General features: G+C 52.4%; 2 protein-coding genes across 3 annotated transcripts in view; one reads left to right on the forward strand and one right to left on the reverse strand.

Annotated features, from left to right (window-relative positions):
• Window positions 1–12,173, forward strand: Gli1 (GLI family zinc finger 1). Of its 2 annotated transcripts, XM_029542505.1 has the most exons (14): window positions 1–412; window positions 652–765; window positions 3,192–3,310; window positions 3,413–3,538; window positions 3,784–3,876; window positions 4,367–4,568; window positions 4,795–4,939; window positions 5,230–5,319; window positions 5,408–5,545; window positions 5,818–5,967; window positions 7,598–7,762; window positions 8,203–8,433; window positions 9,374–9,638; window positions 10,253–12,149. In XM_029542505.1, exons 4-14 carry the CDS (start codon window positions 3,439–3,441, stop codon window positions 12,004–12,006), a joined length of 3,333 nt encoding a protein of 1,110 aa, XP_029398365.1. In that variant the 5' UTR covers window positions 1–412; window positions 652–765; window positions 3,192–3,310; window positions 3,413–3,438; the 3' UTR covers window positions 12,007–12,149. The 2 variants fall into 2 exon arrangements, with proteins under 2 accessions (XP_029398365.1, XP_021060449.1); XM_021204790.1 differs by lacking the exon at window positions 3,192–3,310 and having other exon boundaries at window positions 10,253–12,173.
• The window catches only part of Arhgap9 (Rho GTPase activating protein 9), a 14,015-nt gene continuing 1,278 nt past the window's right edge, over window positions 12,107–24,843 (reverse strand). The window contains exons 2-17 of the mRNA XM_021204791.1: window positions 19,454–19,902; window positions 18,996–19,192; window positions 16,770–16,850; window positions 16,331–16,438; window positions 16,105–16,163; window positions 15,863–15,956; window positions 15,576–15,671; window positions 15,361–15,459; window positions 14,990–15,131; window positions 14,799–14,909; window positions 14,192–14,290; window positions 13,956–14,033; window positions 13,774–13,827; window positions 13,396–13,530; window positions 12,939–13,044; window positions 12,107–12,561 (exon numbers count right to left, since the gene is read on the reverse strand). Coding sequence (XP_021060450.1) covers window positions 12,390–12,561; window positions 12,939–13,044; window positions 13,396–13,530; window positions 13,774–13,827; window positions 13,956–14,033; window positions 14,192–14,290; window positions 14,799–14,909; window positions 14,990–15,131; window positions 15,361–15,459; window positions 15,576–15,671; window positions 15,863–15,956; window positions 16,105–16,163; window positions 16,331–16,438; window positions 16,770–16,850; window positions 18,996–19,192; window positions 19,454–19,769 — 1,947 coding nt within the window. The 5' untranslated portion in view covers window positions 19,770–19,902 and the 3' untranslated portion in view covers window positions 12,107–12,389. The remainder of the gene's footprint in view (window positions 12,562–12,938; window positions 13,045–13,395; window positions 13,531–13,773; window positions 13,828–13,955; window positions 14,034–14,191; window positions 14,291–14,798; window positions 14,910–14,989; window positions 15,132–15,360; window positions 15,460–15,575; window positions 15,672–15,862; window positions 15,957–16,104; window positions 16,164–16,330; window positions 16,439–16,769; window positions 16,851–18,995; window positions 19,193–19,453; window positions 19,903–24,843) is intronic.

The following is a 24,843-nucleotide window of genomic DNA, read 5'->3' on the forward strand; positions in this document are numbered from 1 at the left end:
AGTAGGCAGTATAGGGTCCCTCAAGGGAGGGGGAGGATCCTGGGGGTCCTGGGGGTGCCATAAGCCCGGCACCCCCTCTCTAGCTTCTATCCACCCAGCTCATCTTCTAGAACGGTCCCAAGGAAGGATATACGAGGGAAGTGAGCGGGAAGAGCGGCGGCGCGCGGGTGGCAACAGTGAGAAAAGTTTTTGCAAAGGGAAAAAAAAAAGTTTGCGCTTCTCGCGGGTGGTCCCGGCTCCGGGCCCGGCGGGCTGGGCCGGCGGGAGGGCTGGGGGCCAGGTTGGGAGGGTGGGGTGGCACTGAAGCTGCGCTGCAGTGGCCCTGTGACCCCCCGCCCCGCTACACACCTCCCCCCCCCAGCCCAGTTTCCAGCCCTGGACCACGCATCCCGAGCACTGCGCCCCGACGGAGGTGAGAGGGGGGCAGGCGGGAGACCACCTGGGAGCGATGGGGGAGGGGCTGAGGTGATGCTCTGACGCCTAGGGACTCACCCTATCCCAGAAGGAGACCTGAGGCTCAGAGGCAATGTGGGGTTGGGAGAGTTTGGGGCGAGGTATTAGGAAGTTTGGGTGTTTTCTCGTTTTGCTTTAATTTGTGCCTTCTTTTCTCTGCATCTCCTTCTTCTTTCTGACAGTCTGCGTCTGTCCCAGGTCTCTTTGTCCGCGCCTCTTCCACATACTAGAAATCTCTCCCTTTCTTGAGGTTGGGATGAAGAGGCAGTTGGGACGGCCAGCTGGAGGTCTGCGTGGTAGAGGGAACTCCAGGTGCGTCTCTGAGCGCCGTTGGAAGACGTCAGTGTTTCTAAGACGGGACCCACCGCAAAAGAAGGGAGCGCACAGTGGGGTGGGAGTAGCGGTGTGCCAGGCCACCGAACCCCCGAGAGCCGGGCTGGGATTGGACTCCTGACCTGTGGCCGTGACAGATGTGCACACGGGGTTTGGGGGCAAAGGAGTGGGTTTGGACTCCGGAGGAGGCTTGGTGGGTTTCCTAACATGCGGTATAGGCCATAGAAAAATCCCTAGGAATTCTGGACTTCTGAGTCCCAAAGACTGTGGGCAGGGCCCCGAGGAAGAGTAAGAGCTGGGGAGACCTTGTTTTGACCCTCTGACCTCAGGACCACCGGGGCAGCTGAAGCCAGGCGCCAGGAGACCCCTACTGGGGCAGAGCGGGACCACTGGCCACTGCCAGCTTGTGTATCCCGGTTGGCCCCCGCCCAAGCGGGAGCTGGGGACCGAGGCCCCTCCTCTGGCTCAGACCACCCTGCCTGCCCTTGCTCCCCGCTCTGAATCCTCTTTCAGGCCCCATGACCCTGAAACAATCAAACCAGGACAGTTAGCTTTGGGAACAGCATCAAGGAAAGGAAACACGGTAAAGGCCGAGGGTTTGGGGCATCTGGAGAGCCATGGACTTTATGGTATAGGTCTTTCCTTCCAGCACGGGGAGAAAAGATGGGCAGTTTTCTTCTGGGAGGAAAGTTCGTGAACGAGGGTGATTTACCCTAGGGGGGCGGGGTTCAGAAGGACCCCCCTCCATTATCTCCCTGGGCATCCCCGCCGGACAGACGTCTCCGACTCGCTCTTGACGTCACTAGGGGGTTCCCGGGGTCTATAGGGGTTAACCCTTAGGAAGCCGGCGGAGATACCCAGGAATCCAAGGTGTCCTCTCCGCGCACACCTTATTTACACAGGCACTTCTTTCTCTTAGTTTCTGGTTTCTTCTTTCCCACTCTACTATAGGGACCCCACTTTCCAATAGTGCCTCCCCCGGGCGCCACTGCCTGCTTTCAGGATGCGCTGAGAGAGGGAAGAATGTTCCACCCTTCACCCCCCCTCGCTTTTCTGGGCTCCCCAGGCGGGCGGGGAAGCTGAGCCGTCTGCAGCCAGAGCCTGCGGCGGCGACTTGGGTGGGCCGAGAAGGCACGGGGGCGGGGAAGGCGGGACCGGGAGAAGGGGGTGGGGCCGACTCCAGGGAGTTGGGGAGAAGGGGTACGTATGTAGAAGACTCTAGAAAATAGACTGCGAAGATGATTCGGGTCTTTGGCAGGCTAATTCTCATGCTCCCATCCAGCCCAGAAAACCTTTACTGAAACTGGAAAAGTTAGCGACGTCTTTAGTGCTATGAAGGGGGAGGCGTGAGTGTAGGCGGTGGCTCTCGGTGAAGGGGGCTGTCGCCCCGTTTTCATCCTGTTTCTTGGAGCTGTCTCTTGGGCAGTGGAACAGGAAGAGTGACAACTTGGAGAGAACTTCTAGTGTCTGGGGGTCCTTTGCAAGTCCTCCCCTTCCCTTGAATGAGTCACAGAGGAGAGAGGCGGGAGATGTGTCCCCTCATCCAGCTGCCACCCAGCTGTGCCCCCCACCCCCACGTTAGTGCCAATGTCGAGCTGGGAGGTCTTGGATGCGGGATTCGGGTCTCGGCTGGAAAAGGAGGAGTTAGCAAAGGTAGCCCAGGCTACAGCACTTAGGCTGGGTCGTAGGGTCCGGGTTCCGTTCCCCATTTTACCCCGCCCTCACCCTAAATCCCAGCATCCCGGGATCACCCACCGCGCCGGCCGGCCCGCTCCCGGTGGTTCTCCACCCCACCCCGCCCTACCCCACCCTCCGCTCCCGGAAGGCTGAAAAACCTGGAGTGGAGTAAAAAACTTGTTGAGGAAAAGTGGACCTCGCACCAGCTCTCTAACGCCTTTCTAATAGAGGACTTCGTTTATTAATTCCCATTAAAACTTTCCTGACAGTCCCTTCCCGATTCCCCCCCAAACCAAACGGGATAGGTAGACCTAGAGTCAAACCTCCTCAGGATGACTTTAGCTCTCATCCTTTTTACTCAACAGACGGGGAGACGCTCTGCTCTGAAGCCTTATTCCCTCCCACACACAGTTCTCTGTCTGAGGACAGATCATTTGTGTTCTCTTCTGGCCCTACCAGTCTATCTGGACTGAAACGAGGTCTCCCTCTACTGGACACTGGAGAGATTGCACATGAGCTCTGCTCTTGGGCATGAGCCGGCAGCCCTGGGCATGAAGTCAGACCTTCCGTGTGTTCCACCATCACACACCTCAAAGCTGGCCCATGGCCAGAACAAGAAACGGTAGAGGGAAAAGAAAAAAGAAAAGCAAGTAGAGAGCTCATGGCATTAAAATCACCTAGGACTTGCGTTGGATCAGTTAGTCCCTAACATTCCCGTGTGCATACAGAGACTGTGAACCCCCAAGACTGACCTGCTGCTTCTGCCCACTCTTCGGGATGTTTCTTCTTAAGGAAGCTGAAAAACGTTATTGATTTCCATGACCAGTTTCTGAGATGAGGGTTAGAGGCACAAGGGACATACTGGCCGGGGGATCTGTGCCTGAAACTGTCATTTATCTTCTGTTTTGCTCCATCTTTATAATTGGCAGATCTACATTCCTTTCCTCAGGTCCCCTCATCCTTCGCTGAGACGCCATGTTCAATCCAATGACTCCGCCACAAGTCAATAGCTATGGTGAACCATGTTGTCTCCGACCCCTCCACAGTCAAGGAGTCCCCAGCATGGGAACAGAAGGTAAATACATTTACCAGTCCCTGGGCCTTGAGGACTTGGCAGATGTCTCACCTAGCTCCAGATCCCTCTCAACCCCATCCCTACCGAATACTAGTTTCCTATTTACAGGAGGATTTTGAGACACACACACACACACACACACACACACACACACACACACACGTGGGATCATATCTTATGTAGGGTCTTAAGGTAAGCCCTATATCTCTCATTCAAAGGCCTGGCTCCAGCTGTCTCTTTTCTAGGACTTTCTGGTCTGCCCTTTTGCCACCAAGCCAACTTTATGTCAGGGTCCCAGGGTTATGGAGCAGCCAGAGAGACCAGCAGCTGCACTGAAGGTGAGCACTGGGCAATTCTCCCTCCCCCTGCCCCTCTGGGACTTGCTCTGCAGGAGAAGGTGGGGAAGCAAGGGCCAAACTCAAGGGAAGAAACATCCAGAGACAAAGGCAATCAGAGGACAATCAAGAGGTTCTCGAGGTTCTAGGCAGAGCAAGGCAAAAGCAGCACTTTTTTTTTTTTTTTTTTTTTGAGTGAAGCCCTCCCCACCAACCGCAGGGATACAATGTACCTATACAGTATCTTTTTTCTGCCCTCATTGCAATTTTACTTTTGTAACAATGTATATGTCTGTGTCTGTGTGAGGCTGTGCAGATGAGGCCCAGGGTGTGGAACCATCCCTGGAGATGGAGTTACAGGAGGTAGTGAACTGCCTGATGTGGGTACTAAAAATCATACTCAGATCCTTTGGAGCAACGGCAAGTGCTCTTAACCACAGAGCCATCTCTCCAGCTCCCTTTACTTCATCTTAACTCCTGTCTCCTGCCCTAGGATCTCTCTTTCCTCCTCCTCCTCCTCGGAGTTCAGTCAAATTAACAAAGAAGCGGGCTCTCTCCATTTCGCCCCTCTCGGATGCCAGCCTCGACCTACAAACCGTAATCCGGACCTCACCCAGCTCCCTCGTGGCTTTCATCAACTCTCGCTGTACATCTCCGGGCGGTTCCTACGGCCATCTCTCCATTGGCACCATGAGGTGCTGGCAGCCTCAGATTAAGAGGCCCCTAAAATATGTACTGACACCCATTAGAAGACTCAGACCCTTCAAACCTCTAGCCCAGTTCTAGTCCTTCCCCTCCCCCAACGCATTGGAACTCTCTTCAGGACCTCCCCGGGGCAACCCCGCCTCCCAGAAACCTGCAGGACAGAGCAAAGACTCCTGGTGGCTGATTCTCTTCACTAACAGTCCCCTCTCCACCTAGCCCTTCTTTAGGATTCCCACCTCAGATGAGTCATCAAAAAGGAACTTCACCTCCCTATGGAGTCCAGCCCTGTGTTCCACATGACTCTACTCGGGGTTCAATGATGCTTCACCCCCAGTCCCGGGGACCACGTGCAACCTGCCAGGTGGGGCCCTCCACGTTGTCTTCTCCAGCTCAAGATAATTGTGGGGGGAGGGGGGAGGGCAGGTGAAGGAAGACAGCGGATATAAAAGCGTTTGGTACTAGGAACATGGACTCAGACTCTCCCAGAGGAGAGCGCCTTTCTGTTCATCCCATTCAGCAGTGCAGGCTGTGGGGAGCCCTCACACTCAGGATCCTGCTATTTGGGTGGGGGTCTGTAGGGCAGGAAAACCTGGCATGTTTTCTCTTCTGACTATTCCACCCTCAATACCTTCACCTCTTCCCTTGGGGAAGCTGAAGTCAGAGCTGGACATGATGGTTGGCAAGTGCCCGGAGGACCCTTTGGAAGGGGACATGTCTAGCCCCAACTCCACAGGCACACAGGTAAGGGAGGGGCAGGGCTTTCCCCGGGACCTGAGGGAAACAAAACTTGCCTCACAAATGACCCTAAAGGCTGTCTCTCTTGCCCTAGGATCACCTGCTGGGGATGCTGGATGGGCGGGAGGACCTGGAGAGAGAGGAGAAACCTGAGCCTGAGTCTGTGTATGAGACAGACTGCCGCTGGGATGGTTGCAGCCAGGAGTTCGATTCCCAGGAGCAGCTGGTGCACGTGAGCCCCAGGGGGTAACAGATGGGGGTAATAGGTGGGAGCCTAAATAGAGCTTTGAGGTCTAAATAAAGCAAGAGGTTCAAGGGTACTGAAGTCCAAGATTGCATGCTCAGTCCTGCAGACTGAAGCCCAGAGTATCTTTGCTCTAGTAAGCTAGCAGACCTGAGGTGTGGGTGGAACTGCGTTCCCCACCCCTCTTCCCCCAGAGGAGAAGCTGAGGTGATGAGTGTGGGGATGGAACCTTGGAAAGCCTCTTCCATCTTCCTCCTCAGCACATCAACAGTGAGCATATCCACGGGGAGCGGAAGGAATTTGTGTGCCACTGGGGAGGTTGCTCCAGAGAGCTGAGACCCTTCAAGGCCCAATACATGCTGGTGGTGCACATGCGCAGACACACGGGCGAGAAGCCGCACAAGTGCACGGTAAGGCACCCATCCCTCCCTAGATTGGTGTCAAGTCAAGGAAGGTTCCTAGTTGACTTGCCTTCAAAGTTCCTTCCTTCATAAGAAAATGTTAAAAAAAAAAAAAAAACCTCACTGAAGACTGTATCGATAGAAAGATGAACATACTGATATTATACTAAAATGTTATGTTGCCTTTTTACGGGGTGGGGCTTGCTTCCCAAGGATGTGTATGTGGAGGTCAGAGGACAATTTGCGGGACTTAGCTATCGCCTTACACCGTGTGGGTCCTGGGGAATCAAACTCAGGTTGCCAGGCTTGGCTGAAGACACCTTTACTCACCAAGCCATCTTGCTGGCCCTGAAATGTTTTTGGTATGGTGGTACACACCCGTAACCCTAGCACCTGTGAAGCTGAGACAGGAAGATCAAGAGATTGAGGCTAGGTCTTAAAAAAAGGCAAAAACACAGTGCTAGAAAGATGGGTCAGTGATTAAGAGCATTGTCTTCTCTTCCAGAGGTTCTGAGTTCAATTCCCAGCAGCTACATGCTAGCTCAGGACCACGTGATCTGCTGCCCTCTTCTGGCATGTAGATGTATATGCAGATAGAGCACTCATAAAATAAATAACTGAATCTTTAAAAACAAAACAAATAACCAACCAAACAAGCAAAAACCAAGCCAGGCCTGATGGCACACACCCTTAATCTCAGCATTTAGGAGGCACACAGGCAGTCAGAACTCTTGACTCTAAGGCCAGTCTGATCTAAATGATGAGCTCCAGGCTAGCCACGATGGGTGACACAGTGAGACTCGATCTTATAAGTAAATAAGCAACAAAACAAAGTTTCAGATCAAAAAGTGTATTTTCATCTCGAAAAACCAAGTTAAAAAAAAAAGAGCATATTTTCCCCCTCTGATATTTATTTACTTACTTACTTGTTGGTTTTTCAAGACAAGGTCTCTCCATGTAGCCCTGGCTGTCCTGGAACTTGCTGTGTAAATGAAGCTGGCTTTGAACTCAAGAGATCCTCCTGTCTCTGCCTGTCAAGCATGGGATCAAAGGCGTGAGCCACCACTGCCCAGCCCCCTTTGATTTTAAAAGAAATAAAAACATGTGCTGGGCATAGTGGTGAACATCTTTAATCCCAGCATTTGGAAGGAAGAGGCAGGCATATCTCTGTGAGTTTGAGACTAGCCTGATCTACATAGTGAGTTCGAGGCTAGCCAAAACTACACTGTGAGACCCTGTCTCCAAAAAGGAAAAAAAAAAAAAAGTAGTAGTAGTAGTAAAATAAATAAAACACCTTTGCACCATCACTTTGTGCTCTTGTTGCTTCATTGCCTAGTGGTTAGGTCTTGCTCCAATGATGCACACTCGTGTAAGCCTGATCCCTAGATGACCCCACTCTTGGGTCATCTAAGCCCTGTGCAGGGCGACCTGCTCCGAGATGCTCAGTACTTCGCTGCCATCCCTCCACCTGCGCTGTTTCTGGTTTCCTCTGCCTTTAGCTCCTGTTTGTCTTTGTGCCCTAATCCTGAGATTCTCCTAGGTCCCCACGTTCTCCCATTTTTAACTATATTCTCTGGTGTAAATCCTTAAACCTTCACGTCCTGTCTGAGATCATGCTTGGCCCCTTCTCATCCCACAGTTTGAAGGCTGTCGGAAGTCCTATTCACGCCTCGAAAACCTCAAGACGCACCTGCGGTCGCACACGGGCGAGAAGCCTTACATGTGTGAGCAAGAAGGTTGCAGCAAGGCCTTTAGCAATGCCAGTGACCGCGCCAAGCACCAGAATCGGACCCACTCCAATGAGGTGAGCACTCAAACTGAGAGCCACTCCCCTCCGCGACATGAGAAGCTGCGGCCTAAGTATCCCTCATAAGGAGCCCCTTACTCCGGGACTCTCTCCACAGAGGTGAGAAACCAGAGTTCCCACTTGCCACACTTTGGTATAACCAGCCGAAGAGTCCGTCTAAAGTAGAGCCCTAATGACTCACTCCTTCAGCTTCTGAATTTAGGTGGCCTAACAGCCTTGAGGGTCACTTCTATTTGTTCTCCTAAGCCTCCTCTAAGCCTCTCAGGATTTCCTCCACTCAAGGGCTCCCACCCCCCCTAACTTCCTGGGATGCTGTGCGTCCCTCTCACTCACCTGTCTCGGAGCTTCCGCCACCTCCCTGACGCCCCCCCCCCCCATTCTGTTGGGTTCCTCTGCTTTGGTCCGTTGGCCTTCTAGCTTAGCTCTCTACTCAACAGAAGCCATACGTGTGCAAGCTCCCCGGCTGCACCAAGCGCTACACAGATCCCAGCTCGCTCCGCAAACACGTCAAGACAGTGCACGGTCCGGATGCCCACGTGACCAAGCGGCATCGAGGGGATGGCCCCTTGCCACGGGCGCAGCCCCTCTCTACAGTGGAGCCCAAGCGGGAAAGGGAAGGAGGATCAGGCAGGGAAGAGAGCAGACTGACTGTGCCCGAGGGTGCCATGGTGAGTCAACCTAGAAAGCATAACCTCTATACCCCCTCATGCTCTACTGACGACCTTCTAGCCCTTTCCTAAGCATCTCCCCCTATACACATCAGTCTTCCGTGGCCAGCCCAGCCTGCCTGCCTCTAGTTTTAGTGTTGCACCATGGGTGACCCCAAATCTAAAGATTTTTTTTTTAATTTTTATTTATTATGTACAGTTCTGTCTGCATGCCAGAAGAGGGCACCGAGATCACACTATAGATGGTTGTGAGCCACCATGTGGTTGCTGGGAATTGAACTCTGCTGAACTCAGGACCTCTGGAAGCGCAGTTAGTGCGTTCAACCTCTGAGCCATCTCTCCAGCTATTATAATCGTCAACTGTTTAATTGATCCAACACATTGTCAGGGAGGTGCTTCTGGATTAACACCTAACTATATATAGTTCCAAGCCTTTGACGTGCATATTTTGTGTATTTTTTAAAATTTATTATATATATATATATATATATATATGTGTGTGTGTGTGTGTGTGTGTGTGTGTGTACACTGTGCTGTCTAAAGACACATCAGAAGAGGAAATCAGATCCCATTACAGATGGTTGTGAGCCACCATGTGGTTGCTGGGATTTGAACTCAGGACCTCTGGAAGAGCAGACAGTGCTCTTAAGCGCTGAGTCATCTCTCCAGCCCCCTATTTTGTGCATTCTTAAACAAGAGGAAACAGGCAAGGAGAAATTATCAGGGTCGTAGGACTACACAGGAATGGAGCCTCAGTCTCGGGAGTCCGTACTCCAGCGGCCCTAACCTCTCGCCCTCTTGCCCACTTGGTGTGTCCCCCCATTCCGACCCCCACCCCCACTCCGCCTCTCATGCCTGTCCTCAGCCCTCACAGTCTCTGCCACTCACCAAGAGGGAGTTGGGCCGCGTGCTACCCTCTCTGTTCTCATCCTCCTCATAGCCACAGCAGAGCCCCGGAGCACAATCCTCCTGCAGCAGCGACCACTCCCCAGCAGGCAGTGCGGCCAACACGGACAGCGGCGTGGAGATGGCCGGCAACGCCGGGGGCAGCACTGAGGACTTGTCCAGCTTGGATGAAGGACCTTGTGTTGCGGCCACCGGACTTTCCACGCTTCGCCGCCTGGAGAACCTCAGGCTGGATCAGCTGCATCAGCTCCGACCAATAGGGTCTCGGGGTCTCAAACTGCCCAGCTTAACCCACGCAGGTAAGACCCGGATGTGGGAGGTGTTGCTGCCCTGAGGCTGATGTGACCGGGCTGCCCTTTGAGTTGCCACGTGGTTTAGTTTATTGTGTGTGCTCTGCTGCATATACACCCGCATGCCAGAAGAGGGCATCAGTTCCCCTTATAGATGGTTGCCAGCCACCATAGAGTTGCTGGGAATTTAACTCAGGATCTCTGAAAAAGCAGTCAGTGCTTTTAACTGCTGAGCCATCCTCTTTAGCCCCACGTTGGCATCTTTTTATCGTTTGAAAAGTACCTTCCTCCCTTCCTTCCTTGACGATATTTTTTTTTGCTTCCATCAACCAGAAAACTGAGATGTATAGCCAGGTGTTGTGGCGCACACCGCTAGTCCTGCCGCTGTAGAGTAGCGTGTTTAATAGTGCATCTGTGGTGTGTTCTCCCTACGACTGTGAGGCAGTGCGCAAACTATGGCTGCCTAGAATCACTGCGGAAGCAGAAGCAGAATAAGTGTGGGGAAAGAAGGAGACAGACAGACAGCGTAGGGTGGAGGTTCCAGGCCCAAGCTATCCTGTGGAAAAGGCAGGGTGAGAATGGAGAGGCTCCCAACCATTGCTTTTTCTCTTTGTCATCTGCAGGCGCACCTGTGTCTCGCCGTCTGGGCCCCCCAGTCTCCCTTGACCGCCGCAGCAGCAGCTCCAGCAGCATGAGCTCTGCTTACACAGTCAGCCGCAGGTCCTCCCTAGCATCCCCTTTCCCGCCGGGAACCCCACCAGAGAATGGGGCATCGTCACTACCTGGCCTCACACCTGCTCAGCACTACATGCTCCGTGCCAGATATGCTTCAGTCAGGGGGACTGGCACCCCGCCCACTGCAGCGCACAGCCTGGACCGGATGGGAGGTCTTCCTGTTCCTCCTTGGAGAAGCCGGACCGAATACCCGGGATACAACCCAAATGCAGGGGTCACTCGGAGGGCCAGTGACCCAGCGCGGGCTGCAGACCACCCAGCTCCAGCCAGAGTCCAACGGTTCAAGAGCCTGGGATGTGTCCACACGCCCCCTAGTGTGGCAACGGGACAGAACTTCGATCCCCACCTCCCTACCTCCGTCTATTCGCCACAGCCCCCCAGCATCACCGAAAATGTTGCCATGGATACTAGGGGGCTACAGGAGGAGCCAGAAGTTGGAACTTCTGTGATGGGCAATGGTCTGAACCCATACATGGATTTTTCCTCCGCTGATACCCTGGGATATGGGGGGCCTGAGGGGACGGCAGCTGAGCCTTATGAAGCTAGGGGTCCAGGTTCCCTGCCTCTTGGGCCTGGTCCACCAACCAACTATGGCCCTGGCCACTGTGCTCAGCAGGTCTCCTATCCTGATCCCACCCCAGAAACATGGGGTGAGTTTCCTTCTCATGCTGGGGTGTACCCTGGCAATAAGGCTCCTGGTGCTCCCTATAGCCAGTGTCCTCGACTTGAGCATTATGGACAAGTGCAGGTAAAACCAGAACAAGGGTGCCCCGTGGGGTCTGACTCCACCGGATTGGCACCCTGCCTCAATGCCCACCCCAGTGAAGGGTCCCCAGGCCCGCAGCCTATGTTTTCACATCACCCCCAGCTCCCTCAGCCCCAGTATCCCCAATCGGGTCCCTATCCTCAGCCTCCCCATGGTTATCTCTCATCAGAACCCAGGCCTGGCCTCAATTTTAACCCCTCCTCCTCTCATTCCACAGGACAGCTCAAAGCTCAGCTCGTGTGTAATTACGTTCAGTCGCAGCAGGGACTGTGGGAGGGAAGAAGCCGGGGAGGGCTCCCCAACCAGGAACTCCCATACCAGAGCCCCAAGTTTCTGGGGGGTTCCCAAGTTAGTCAGAGCCCTGCCAAGACCCCAGCAGTAGCAGCAGCAGCAGCAGCATATGGATCTGGCTTTGCACCTGCTTCGGCCAATCACAAATCAGGCTCCTATCCTGCCCCTTCGCAGTGCCATGAAACTTTCACCGTGGGAGTAAACAGGCCTTCCCACAGGCCAGCACCACCCCGACTTCTGCCCCCACTGTCCCCTTGCTATGGGCCCCTCAAGGTGGGGGATACCAACCCCAGTTGTGGCCATCCTGAGGTGGGCAGGTTAGGAGCAGGCCCTGCCTTGTACCCTCCCCCTGAAGGGCAGGTGTGTAACCCGCTGGACTCTCTTGACCTGGACAACACTCAGCTGGACTTTGTGGCAATCCTAGATGAGACCCAGGGCCTGAGCCCTCCTCTTTCCCATGAGCAAGGGGACAGCTCTAAAAACACCCCACCCCCCTCTGGGCCCCCCAACATGGCAGTGGGTAACATGAGTGTCTTGCTGGGGTCTCTGCCTGGAGAGACTCAATTCCTCAACTCTAGTGCCTAACAGGATAAGGAACCCCAAGCAGATCATATTTCCTAAATGACTACGTGAGGTGCCCAGGGATGGGAGGTTTGGGCCGGGGGCTTTATTTAGTCTATGTATGTTCCAGAAAAAAACAAAACAAAACTTTAATAATGACACAGTTTCCTGACAATAAAGGAATACTGAGAGCAAGCATCATGTGTCATGTCGGGGAGAGCAGAAGTGGGCTCCTACACCTTCCCCTTCAGCAACCCTTCTCAGCCAGGAGCTCAAGCGAGACTGGAATGGGAAATGAAGAGCATCCTTTGGGAGGACATTGACAGGATTATCTTCAGAAACCCACCAGCCCTCTCCAAAGGCTAGCTGACAAATCGCAGGAAGCGCCTTCGTCTCCCTCGCCTGAGTCAGGTGAAGAGGTTAACAAAGTTGTTGAGCATCAGCTGGATCAGCTGCCCAGGGTAGACTACGTGGGCCGCCATGTCAGAGGCCTCCTGCTCGGGTCGAAACAGCGTCGGTCCAAACACAATTCCCAGGTTGTGGGCGGTCATTCTGTTCTTATCCGAGTGTGCTATCACCCTGAGGGCAAAGCCAAGGGAAGCAAGAGAGGTGATAACTACCCACTACAGACCAGTACACCTTCCACATGCTGGCCTAATCATCGAGAACAGACCCAACAGGGAACAGAGATGGTCCAGTGGAGGAATCTTCAGGATGCAGTCTGGAGGCACAAGTGGGGTCAGCTGCAGGGACAGCCCCTAGTGTGCTCTGTGCACTGTGGGAGGAGCACACTCAAAAGTACCCCAGTACAGCCCAGCTAAGGAAGCTACCCTGCCCCCTGGGAGACAAAGGCAGGGAAGAAAGAACATCCTGTCCCCATCCTCCCCGGTCAGGGTCCCCAGTGAACACCCGCTCCATCCTCACCAGCACGAACAAGGTTGCTGAGTCCCCCTGACCTGCATAGATGATCCAGGATGTACTGCAGAGTGTCATGGTTGGGCCTCGGCAATGAGTCTATTAATTTCTGTATTTTGGAGAGGCACTGCTCTGGCTCAGAAAGTTCTGGAGAGGGTAAAGGCAAGGACAGGGAGTGAACTTTGGGAAAGGGCTACAACCAGGTGTGTAAATTCACCCTTTCCCATGTCCTCTGATGGTATCATTTGTCTGGCTTGCTGCCTCTGGTACAAGAGATTCAACTTATGGGCCTTACACATGGTCAGCTCGCCTTGCTGCAGAACCAAAACCCTCCACTCTTCCACAAAGCCCAATGTCAACTCTCAGCAAACGTTCACACACATATTCCCACCCTCTGAGAACAATTCCATCCCCGCAGTAAAGCCAGAGGGACCCTCTGTTCTCTTTACTGCATGCCCGCCCATGTCAGGGGTGTTATCTGAAGCCCTCAACCCTTACCAAGGGCATCACGAAAGTCAGGTAGTAACAATGCAGGCACCAGAGGCTGTGGCAGCTCCCGGAAAAAAAGCTTCAAAGCTCCGGTGACCACATGAATATCATCCCATTCGGCACTGTCTAAATCTAATTTGCCTTCTAGAAGAAAAAAAAAAAAAGTTGCTCAGGTTGAAGGCTCAGAAGAGCCGGAGAATTCCTGATTCAAAAGCTAGGAATTCTGGGTAAATACAATCAAAGCCAGGTCACAAGAATGTGGGGATGGTCCTTAGTAGAGCATAGTAGGACAACAAAGGAGGGGGGTAGGGACAGCCTTTGCAGGAGCAGGACATGGGGGGATGATTAGAGTATAAAGCTGGTTTTTTGAGCTTCCCATGTAAGTACCTTGTCCTGCCTGTTCTGGGAACATGTATCTCCCATCGGAGGTCACTGCCCGTTCTGCAACATACAGGAGAGACCAGAAGCTTAGCATGTGGTTCCAACTCCCTCACTCAGAACCACTCTGGGTTCTGAGGTGTTGGGGGCGGTGTTCTTAGACCTATGGACTTCCTCCCAAGTTGTCTCACCTCTGTCTACCAGGAAGCGGAGTTTCTGGACCACGGCCAGGTTCCCACTCACCCGGTAAATACCATCTACATCTAGACCTAGGAGACAAGGATGAGGTCTCTAACGCTAAAGTGTGTATGGGAGTGGTCTGAGGGAGAGAGGGGTCAGGAGGAAGGCAGGGATGGGGCAAAAGGATGGGAGCCTGGGAAAGGGGAGATTTCGGAGGCGTAGAGGGGGATGTCTTTGGAAAAATAACCTTTTTTATCCACAGCTTCAACGCAAAGCCGGACAAAGCTGGGCACAGTGTCCCCTTCCCGTTGGCACAGCGACTCCAACTGGCAGCCAAAAACCTGGTCTGCAGATGGAGGGAGTGAGGTGGGGAGTGGCTGCTACCTGGGAGCAAGGAGGCCCTCCCTCTGACACCCCCGCCCCCTCCTCCCCCCCCCCCCCCCCCCCCAAATCCTCCTCTTCCCCCTCCTCCTCTTCCTTCTCCTCCTCCCCCCCCCCCCCCCCCCCCGCAAGCAAACGATGAGGGGTGTGGGAAAAGCAGGGGCAGACACAGACTGGAATCTAGTGCTGGAAATTCTATTTTGAGCCTCACTAGAGTTTTGGTTAATGCTAAGATCAGGGATATAAAAGATCTGAAAACTGACTTATCAGGCCAGGCATGGTGCCTCTTACCTGTAATCCCTAAAACACTAAGCAGGCTGAGGCAGGAGGATTGCCCAACTTTGAGTAAAGCCTGATATAAATACCGAAAGCCTGTTTCAACAATAATAAAATCCGAAAACAAAATCTACACAAAATAAAGACACTAGTAAAGCTGGTAAAGAGCAGCGCCCAGCAGGCTCAGCCCACCCTACCTCGGAACAGGCCCCGCTCCTGTAGGCTCTGCAAGGTTGGTCTCTTGGCGATGAGCCGCTTTAACTTGTTCCGCACGCGGTTCTTCTGGTCAGTGCCCTCTGCACACCGACCTGCAAAACTCAGGACAGTGAGCTGAGGGGAGGACCCATTCCCTGCACCCCAGCCCGGCCAGCTCCGGTCCGCTTCGTACTGGAAATTCTGCGGCTGCCAAGCCGCATCAGGGACTTGGACACCGGTTCCGATTCCAATTCGTCATCCTCACCAGCGCTCAGCTCCGCCAGCTCGGCGGGTCCGGAGCCCGACAGACGCAGCTCCAGGGGGTTCTCCCGATCCTAGACCCGGGTGGCCGGGGTAGGAGGTTGGACAGGAGAACATTTGCACGCCCACCTCGGTGCCAGAGGCCCACATTCCAGCACGAATCAAGGGCAGGGCTCTATGGGGGTCTGCCTCGTCCGATATCCACAGCCTTTCCCTCGCTCTCTTGGCCCACGGGAGTGGGGGTCCCTCCCCATTCCCGGGTGTCGCCTCCCGGGTGCCTTCCAGGGTCTGCACCCTTCTAACCAGCCGCTCGATGACAGCCCGCAGCGCGCGGTGCCAGGCTCGCAGCTCGGTCTCCTCGTCCGACTGCAGCAGGAACTCATGTCCGGGGACCGTGCGGATCTGGGAGTGGAGGAAAGGCGCGGGGGAGGCGTGTGTTAGCGAGGAGAGCCTAAAACGCTGCCAGGACGAGCGACCTCGGGTCACCCTGCCTTTGGGGACGCGCGGAAGACACTCACGTGAAGGACGTTCCGGCGGCTGGACAGCTGGCGCCCGCTGGCCAGGGCCGCCCCGCGCAGGTCCACGCTACTTTCCGGCCGGCTCCCAGCCCGCGCCTGGCAATTACGAGAGAAACTGAGGCTAAGAGTTTTGTTTCCTCACCACTTCCCTCTCCGGGGAGGTGAGCACTTCTTCCTCTTTCCCGTACCTTCCTCTCCATTTCCTTCCTCGCCGCCTCCGCCTCAGTCGGCCTGAGGCGCAAACCAGTAACCCCAAACCCTTGCAGCTCCCCCTGGCCGATACTCACCCAGCCTTGGAGGGATGCAGACTGCGGTGGCCGCTCTCGGTAGAACACAAGGCTGCTACCAGTTAACACCACCCAAGCAGGGCCCCAGTTCTTCCTGTGGGGGAGGAGAGGAAGGAGGAGAGGTAGTTAAAAGGTCATTTTAGAATTTCACCTGGAGTGCCTGAGCTCCCCGCACCATTACCACGGCTTTCTACCCTATGAAATCCACCAGCCCAGACCCCGAGCATATTCTGAGTTCTCACCTGAGTTTGCGCCCTCCTTGAGCAATCTTGGTCATGTTGAGCAGGCCTGACCTTTCTTCCTGGGAAGGGTATGGAGTACTGTCTGTAAGCCACCCTGTGCCACCCACAGACACCAGAGTTTCTAAGGAATCTACCAGAAGTGGGGACCGTTAAAGTTTGGGGTGGGGGAGATCGGAGAAGCGCAAACACCAAAGGATCTTGGCATCGGAAGACGGGAAGGACTCACCACGTGGGGGTCGTCCAGGAGCTGTGGCAGAGCGGAACAGGGCCTCAAGGCTCCCGGCTGCTCAGAGACAGCAAGCCATGGGGTGCTTTGGCTGGGGCTTGGTAAACCCTGAGAGAGGGAGATTGAAACAGGGAGAAGAACCTGCGGTTTAGAGGTCCTAGGTCATAGAAGGAATAGGGGAAAGGTCATAGAAAGTTAACTTTGGGGCTGGAGAGATGGCTCAGCGGTTAAGAGCACTGACTGCTCTTCCAAAGGTCCTGAATTCAAATCCCAGCAACCACATGGTGGCTCACAACCTATCCGTAAAGAGATCTGATGCCCTCTTCTGGGGTGTCTGGAGACAACTACAAGGTACTTACATATAGTAAACAAACAAATAAATCTAAAAAAAAAAAAGTTAACTTTTTAACATGTGACTGAGACATGGGCAGGCTCTCACCTGTGGATCGAGCCGTTCCTGAGGCTGTAGGGCACTGCTGTCCCTAATCAAAGACTCTGTCTGCTCCATGGAGCCAGGTTTCTGAGTTTAGGGGGAGACAAAGCAACATCTGGGTGGTACCTCAACAGTTCTCAGCACTTCTCACAATTTCCTCTCTCTTCTGACCTTCTGAGAGCCCCAGAGAGAAACGGAGAACAGAAGACTGAGGGGAAACAGGAGGGGGCCGCACACGAGCACCATCCCCAGGTGGGGTCCAAGCACTACTGGCATTGTTAGGGCCGAATCTAAGCTCTGTTAATTGTCCCCAGTAATCAATGGAAGAGACAACGCTAAAGGACAAAGAAAGATGTTTCTGGGTTTAGGGAGATGGCTCTGTAGGTTAAGGGCACTGGCTACCTTCTGGAGGGGTGGGGCAAGGTGGGATGGGTTGGGTGGGTGCTGGTTGGGTTTTCAACATCTTCATTAGGGCTAAAACTTGCTGTAACTCCAGTTCCAGGAGGCCTGACACCCTCTTCTGGCCTCTGAGAGCACTGCATGCAGGTGTTAATACAAGCATACATGCAGGCAAAACACCTATACATATAAAATGTGGCCATAGTGAGGGTCAGGTCAGTCTTAGAAATAGATCCGATGGTCCTCAATTCTGCTTTTTGGGTTCTAACATGCAGTTTAGGTTTGAATAGATTTAGTTAAGAGGTAATCATAAAGACAGTCATGGTGGTGCCCACCTTCAATCTCAGCACTTGGGAGGCAAAGGCAGGCAGATCTCAGTGAGTTCATGGCCAGCCTGGTCTTCATAGTGAGTTTCAGGGGAGCCAGAACTAAGAGTTACATAGTGAGACCCTGTCTCCAAAAAAAAAAAAAATGTAATTAAGCAGTCCTAGTTAAGGCATGGCCCTGGTTCATCATTGTCCCAGCTCCATCTGCTGCAGAAAGGTCTGATGAGGTGTCAGAACAGTGTGAACCGTCTTCCTGGGAGACAAGTTCCGTTTCTGGCTGGCATCAGGACCCCAACCTTGTATTCCCCAGCATAAGACTCTTGGGGTAATTCTAATCCCTTGGGTCCATGCCTCAATAGTCTGAGAGCTGAAGGAAGAGACACTCAGTGCCTTCTCTTTAGAATTCTGTTGGGAGCTGCTCGCAGCCATCCAGCCTCCTGTGGCACATGCGAGGGGGATGCAAGGACTTCGGAATAGGGACCCTGGACATCAGAGAAGGCCTGCCAGATTACAGCACACAGGGAGCTGAGACAGGATGTGATCCTGCCTGGCCCAGAAGCGAGAAACCGGGAAAGAGGAGGTGCTTATTCTGCCCCTGTCCCTCCCGATCGCGCTCCCATTTACTCACGGTCAGCTCTGGGCCGGGGGGCCCCTGGTACATGGGTAGAAACCCCAGTCCCCGGCTGTTTTTTAAAAAAAATTCTTCCCCTCACAGTCTGTTCTCTTCTCCTCACTTCCTGTTGCCAACTTCCCTCCTCCCCCACGCAACCCCGCCCCAGAGCTGCAAGAAAGGGGAACAGGCTTTTTTTGGGGGAGTGGGTGGGAATGAGAGAGTGACCCTTTCTCACAACATTGAGAGTAAAAGAGGACACCAAGGAGTGAGAGACTACGCAGGCTAGGGAAGAGAAAGACTGGTTACAAGCCCGTTTAAGAGAGAGCATGTGCACTCCCAGCAATCCCAGAGCTTGGGAGGCTGAGGCAGGACAGCCACTGGAGTTTGGGGTTGGTCTGAACGGCATAAGGAATCCGGGCAAGCTGGGCCTACCAAGGAGTAAGACCCCTGGCTCAAACTACAACTGACAATAGAGTGGGGGAGGGGCCGACCAAGGCACTCAGTGTTAGAAGGAACTTGCTGGTGTCCTGACTTGAAGACCGGACGGACATTAGGACAAACCTTGCCCTGGGCTAGGAGTTAGAACTGGAGAAAAGCAGTCTGCTGACATTCCTTCTGCTGTCCTGGACACCCTGTCCCCCCAGGGCCTGTGAAACTCGGCTGTCCTCTCATCTCCTACTTTGCTTATGGCCTCTCTTCCTGCTCCTGCGGGATCTTCTCAGAGCACCCCAGCCTCTCATTGTGTTCATCTGTCCCCAACTCCCCTCCTCTCTGATCTTTAAGGGAGGGAGGCTCTGTCCAGGTCACCACTTCACACATATCAGGGGCCCCACTGTAGTGCAGGCAGCCGGCCACCAAGCTCTGAGCTATGCTCCGGGAAGCTCTGTAACTCACCGCAGCAACTCCTGTCACCCAGCAGCGAGGCCTTTCTCCTGGCCTTTCCTTGAAGGATTTCATGGAGCAGGCCTTCACATTGCCCGTGCTGACGCTTTTGTACATCTTGTAGGGGTGGTGAAGAGGCTGCCCTGAAGCAACCTGGGGTTCCTGAGGCAGGTAGAGCTCCTCCAGGGAGCCATGATACAGCTTTGTCCCTGGAAAGAGAGACGTGAAGGAGTGGCAGGTGAGGACAGATATGACCTTGGGAATCGTCTAGGAATGCAGGGCAAGGCTGCCAGGAAGTGACAGGAGCCCTAGACCACTTGGAGCTAAAAGTATAGAGGGGAACTGCCACAGTGGTGTGGGTGAGAACTAGGCAGAGGAGTCAGCAGAAGGTAAGGCACAGTAACTCTCTCAAGCCGGAAGAGTCAGAGAGTCGGAAGGTGAAGAGGGGGGGAGGCTCAGAGCTTACTCACCAGGAGTCCAGAGGGAGCTATTGTGGGTAGTGTCTGCTGGATTGTGGCAGGAGATTGATTCCTCTATCATGTATGCAGCTGGAACAAAGATGGGCCGCGAGCTGGGGCGCGCACCCAGACGCCTTGCCAGCCACCAGTCTGAGTTGGTCTTTCGAAGCAGTAGGAACCTGTCACCTTCAGCCAGAGACACCTGCCGGCCATCTGCCCCAGTATAAGTGAATGGATAGAGGGCGCAGAGCTGGGGTCCCTGAGAAGGGCTTTGTAGATTCAGTCCTAGATTTCCCCAGATACTTGGCCACCACCGGCCCGAGAACATGGTGGCTGGCACTGTCACCTGTAGGAAAAGGGGGTGCTGAAGTTCCAGAAGGAAATAGGAGTGGGTGCCTCCATACAGAAGGGCATGGTTTAAAGAGCAGTGTGTGTGTGTGTGTGTGTGTGTGTGTGTGTGTGTGCGCGCGCAGGACCCTTGGAGAAAGAGGAAGGGTGGGAGAGATCAGCACAGGTTTGGGGGGTCTAACTTCTGTGTGATGTGTCTGTTGAGGAAGTGTATAAATAAGGTGAGAGAGGATGTGGTCAGCAGCCTACACGGCGGAGCAAGGCAGGGAATCCGAGAAGACAGACTAGCTTGGTGATCTTCCTTTAGGTACCTTGTGAAGGTTACCTGATGTCCCAGGGTCAGAAAGACCTGATCCTGGATGCTGAAGGGAGCCCTGAGCTGGACATAGGAAGACAAGGAGAAACCAGGCCAAGAGAAGAACACAGGCAAAGGTACAGGTGACAATGACAAAGGGAAGGTTATGCCATGAAGGTTATTAAGCTCACACAGGCCTCAGTGTTCCCGTGACCAAAACTGCCTCAAACTTGAAGCTTTGGGTTTCCTGTGCAGACAGACAACTAGAAAAACTAAAAAACAAGTGAGAGGAAAAGGGAAAAAGGGGTGCATACCACCTTCAGTCCCGTCTAGGACACATTAACCTTCTGGAGGGGTCCCCAGTTTTGTTATGGGGCTCTGTCAGTTTGCAATTCTTTGTTTTATGTGTGAGTGTTTGGTCTGTGTATATGTCTCAGCACCATCCAAATGTTTGCTGCCCAAGGAGGCCAGAAGAGGGTGTCGGATCCCTGGGATCAATAGTTACAGGCGGTTGTGAACCATTGTGTGGGTACTGGACTTGAACCAAGGTCCTCTGGAAGAGCAGCCAGCACTCTTAACTGCCAAACCATCTCTCCAGCCTTTTTTATTTCTATTCTTTTTTTTTTTTTTTTTTTTGGTTTTTCGAGACAGGGTTTCTCTGTGTAGCCCTGGCTATCCTGGAACTCACTTTGTAGACCAGGCTGGTCTCGAACTCAGAAATCCGCCTGCCTCTGCCTCCCGAGTGCTGGGATTAAAGGCATGCGCCACTACGCCCAACTTTTATTTCTATTCTTAACAAGAACTGACTGGGGACTGTCTCTTGTGTGGAAGGAGCTGTCAAGAACTAGAAATGACAAAGGAATGAGCTCCGTGAGTAGCTTAGGGGGTCAGACCTTACCTGATGGCACAGGAAATTTACTAATTGCAACTGAACTGGAGACCATGCACACATGGTACAGAAGTCAATGTAGTGGCTCACGCCTTCAACCCAGCACTCAGGAGGCAAAGGCAGGTGCATCTCTATGAGTTTGAAGCCAGCATTATCTACATAGTGAGTTCTAGGGCTGGAGAGATGGCTTAGTGGTTAAGGGTACTGACTGCTCTTCCAAAGGCCCTGAGTTCAAATCCCCAACAACCACATGAAGGCTCATGACCATCTGCGATGGGATCCGACACCCTCTTATGTGTGTCTGAAGACAGCTACAGTGTACTCATAATAAATAAGTAAATAATTCTTTAAAAAAACAAAAAACAAGGGGCTGGAGAAATGGCTCAGTGGGGAAGAGCACTGACTGCTTTTCTAGAGGTCCTGAGTTCAAATCCCAGCAACCACATGGTGGCTCACAACAATCTGTAATGGGATCCAATGCCCTCTTCTGGTGTGTCTGAAGACAGCTACAGTGTACTCATGTAAATAAAATAAATAAACTTTTAAAAAAAAAAAAGAAGCCTTAAAACAAAACAAAACAAAACAAAAAAACCCCACATGTTAGTTCCAGGACAGCTAGTACTATATAGTGAGACTCTGTCTTAAAAATAAATAAAAACATCATGAGAGGTGTTTGGAGACTGGCGTTACCTGATGTCACCCTTTCCCTAGCGGGCAGAAGGACTGACTAGACTGGGAGTGCCAAGTGTCAAAAGCGAACTTCTCAATTCTTTGCTTTTCCTCCATTGAGTGGTGTAAGGTTTTCAGTTTCCACTTGCTGAGCAGAGCTGGAGTAGAGAATGAATGCCTCTTTCCTCTGGAGACAAAAGACAGCCAAGCTGGTTCCCCTCCCCTGACGTAATCCAAGGTCTGACAGACTGGTCCTCACCCTCCAGGACCTACCTCTGTTTCACTGTGGGGAGCATGCCTCCTTCTCTTCCTTCCCTCATCCAGATTTTACCTGTTTGTTCATTCAAATATTTAAAATTATCTTTTTTTAAAAAAAGATTTATTTATTTATTATTATATGTAAGTACACTGTTGCTGTCTTCAGACACTCCAGAAGAGGGCATCAGATCTCATTACAGATGGTTGTGAGCCACCATGTGGTGGCTGGGGTTTGAACTCAGGACCTCTGGAAGAGCAGCCAGTGCTCTTAATTGATGAGCCATCTCTCCAGCTCCCTTCCCCTTTTGTTTTAAAATTAGCTTTTTTTTTTTTTTAAGCCAATATTATTAGTCCCAGCATTTGGGAGACAAAGGCAGGAGGATCTCTGTGAGTTCAAGGCCAGCCTGGTCTACAGAGTGAGTTCTAGGACAGCCAGGGCTACACAGAGAAACCCTGTCTGGGGAAAAAAAAAAAGACCAAAAATAAAAAAAGCAAAAAAAACGTTCATTATTACTCTTCAGTCGAGGCTGACCTGGAACTCACTACATGGTCCGGGCTGGCTTCAAATTCATTGCAACCATCACTGCAGCTCTCTGAATATGGAGATTGTGGCTGTGCGTCTCATGGCAGATGTGCATCTACTTATGGACGTTTGGGGACAGGGTGGTGGTGCATGCCTTTAGCTGGTAGTGGTGAAGCTCTGTAGACTAGGTGAGCCTTGAACTCACAGAGACCCACCTGCCTCTGCCTCCCAGGCATGAACCAGTCTCTTGGTTCTTGGGGTGCCAACCAGCACTTGGGAGGAAGAGACAGGTGGATTTCTGTGAGTTCCAGGCAGCCTAGTCTACAAAGTGAGTTCCAAGACAGCCAGAGCTACATAGAGAAACCCTGTCTAAACAAACAAACAAACAAATGGGCTAGAGAGATGGCTCAGAGGTTAAGAGCTGCTATGTGGGTGCTAGGAAAGAAAACTGAAAAAAAAAAATTAAAAAAAAAAACAAAAAGAAAAAAACAAAAAAAAAAAGAAAAAGAAAAAGAAAAAGAAAAAGAAAACTGGGTCCTCTGTAAGAGGGGCTCACTACCTGCAAATGCCAGTGTTTAGGAGGCTGAGGGGAGAGGGTGGAGGCCAGACTGTGCTCTACAGTCAAAGCTCGGCCCCCAGAGCAGTGCACAGTGTGCCTCTCCATCTCTCCTCTGCCCCCCTGCTTTCCACCCTTCCTCTAAGTTGTTGGAGTTGCCTACACAAGTGATCTCCACTATTTCTTGTCTCCCCCTTTCTAAGGAGACTCCTCCACTCTGCACAGGCAGTGTAATCCCGAGGCTGTTTGAGGTTCGGTGGCACAACTGATCTCTGCTGTTCCCCGATGGCTGATGCTTCTCTGCACCCGAGGGAGAAACTTCCTCCACCCGCCCACTGGTTCCTTAGACCACAAAACCCCGTCTGAGCTGTGTCCTTTGCGTTTCCTTGGAGATCTCACTCTCTCGAGTGGCCTCTGCATCCTGCTACGCACTGTATCTCCAGTCCAGATCTTTCTCTGGGTCTCTGGTCTTATTTGATGTCCACCTAAAAACTCCACAAGTATTTCACAGGTACTACAAATTCAGTGTGTACCAAATGGAACATGTTAAACTTCCCTACAAATCTCTTTCTCCTCCTGTGATGGTTTGTATACATTTGGCCCAGGGAGTTGCACCATTAGGAGGTGTGGCCTTGTTGGAGTAGGTGTGTCACTGTGGGTGTGGGCTTTAAGACCCTCATCCTAGCTGCATGGAAGCCAGTACTCTAGCAGCCTTCAGGTGAAGATGTAGAACTCTCAGCTCCTCCTGCACTGTGCCTGACTGGATGCTGCCATGCTCCCACCTTGATGACAATAGACTGAACCTCTGAACCTGCAAGTCAGCCCCAATTAAATGTTGCCTTGGTCATGGTGTCTGTTCACAGCAGTAAAACCCTAACTAAGACACTTCCAGAGCCAGTATTCAGCTGTCAGACTTAAATTTCATAAATATTTATTGAGTCCTTGTTTAATACATATGCTAGGCAGGACCATGCTGAATATGATGATAAGTATGGACTGGCACTCTCTCCTACCCTAAAGTGCAGTGTGATAAGACTCGCTGTGGTGGAGACAGTACCAGCATCAGATAGAGAAGCACGTGCCCAGATGTGCATGCAGAACCCCAGCTGCTTCTTGCCTTTTTCCTCTCCACTCACAGTGATTCAACTGATTATCAAACACTGAAATTTGTATTTTTCCAATTCCTCTCCCCCTACTTTGCTGGCAGTTGAACCCAAGGCCTTCTGTAGAGCAGACAAGATTTTTCCTTTCAAGCCAAGTTCTAGTCCTTGTATTTCTTTTATTTTCTAAAGACAGGGGCTTGGGGCTGGAGAGATGGCTCAGCCGTTAAGAGCACTGACAGCTCTTCTAGATGTACTGATTTCAATTCCCAGCAACCACATGGTGGTTTACAACCATCTGTAATGGGATCGTATGCCCTCTTCTGGTGTGTCTGAAGACAGCTACAGTGTGCTCAGACATAAAATAAATCTTAAAAAAAAAAATCTCACTATGTAGCCCTGGCTAACCTGGAACTCACTCTATTGACCAGACTGGCCTCAAACTCACAGAAATCTGCCTGCCTCTGCTTCTTGGGCGCTGGGGTTAAAACCACCACACCAACCTAGCAGCATTGGCCGTTCAGTTCCTACACAGTGGCTCATCATCACCCTTTGGAACTCCGGTTCCAGAGATCCAACGCCCTCTTCTGACCTCTATGGGGCACCAAGTACTCATGTGGTGCAGACACATGCATGCAATTGAAACATCTCTCTATATAAAACTTATCTTTTTTTTAAAAAAAGATTTATTTATTTATTATATGTAAATACACTGTAGCTGTCTTCAGACACTCCAGAAGAGGGCATCAGATCTTGTTACGGAT

The sequence above is a fragment of the Mus pahari genome, chromosome 9 (assembly GCF_900095145.1).
Source record: "Mus pahari chromosome 9, PAHARI_EIJ_v1.1, whole genome shotgun sequence".
Classification (NCBI taxonomy): domain Eukaryota; kingdom Metazoa; phylum Chordata; class Mammalia; order Rodentia; family Muridae; genus Mus; species Mus pahari.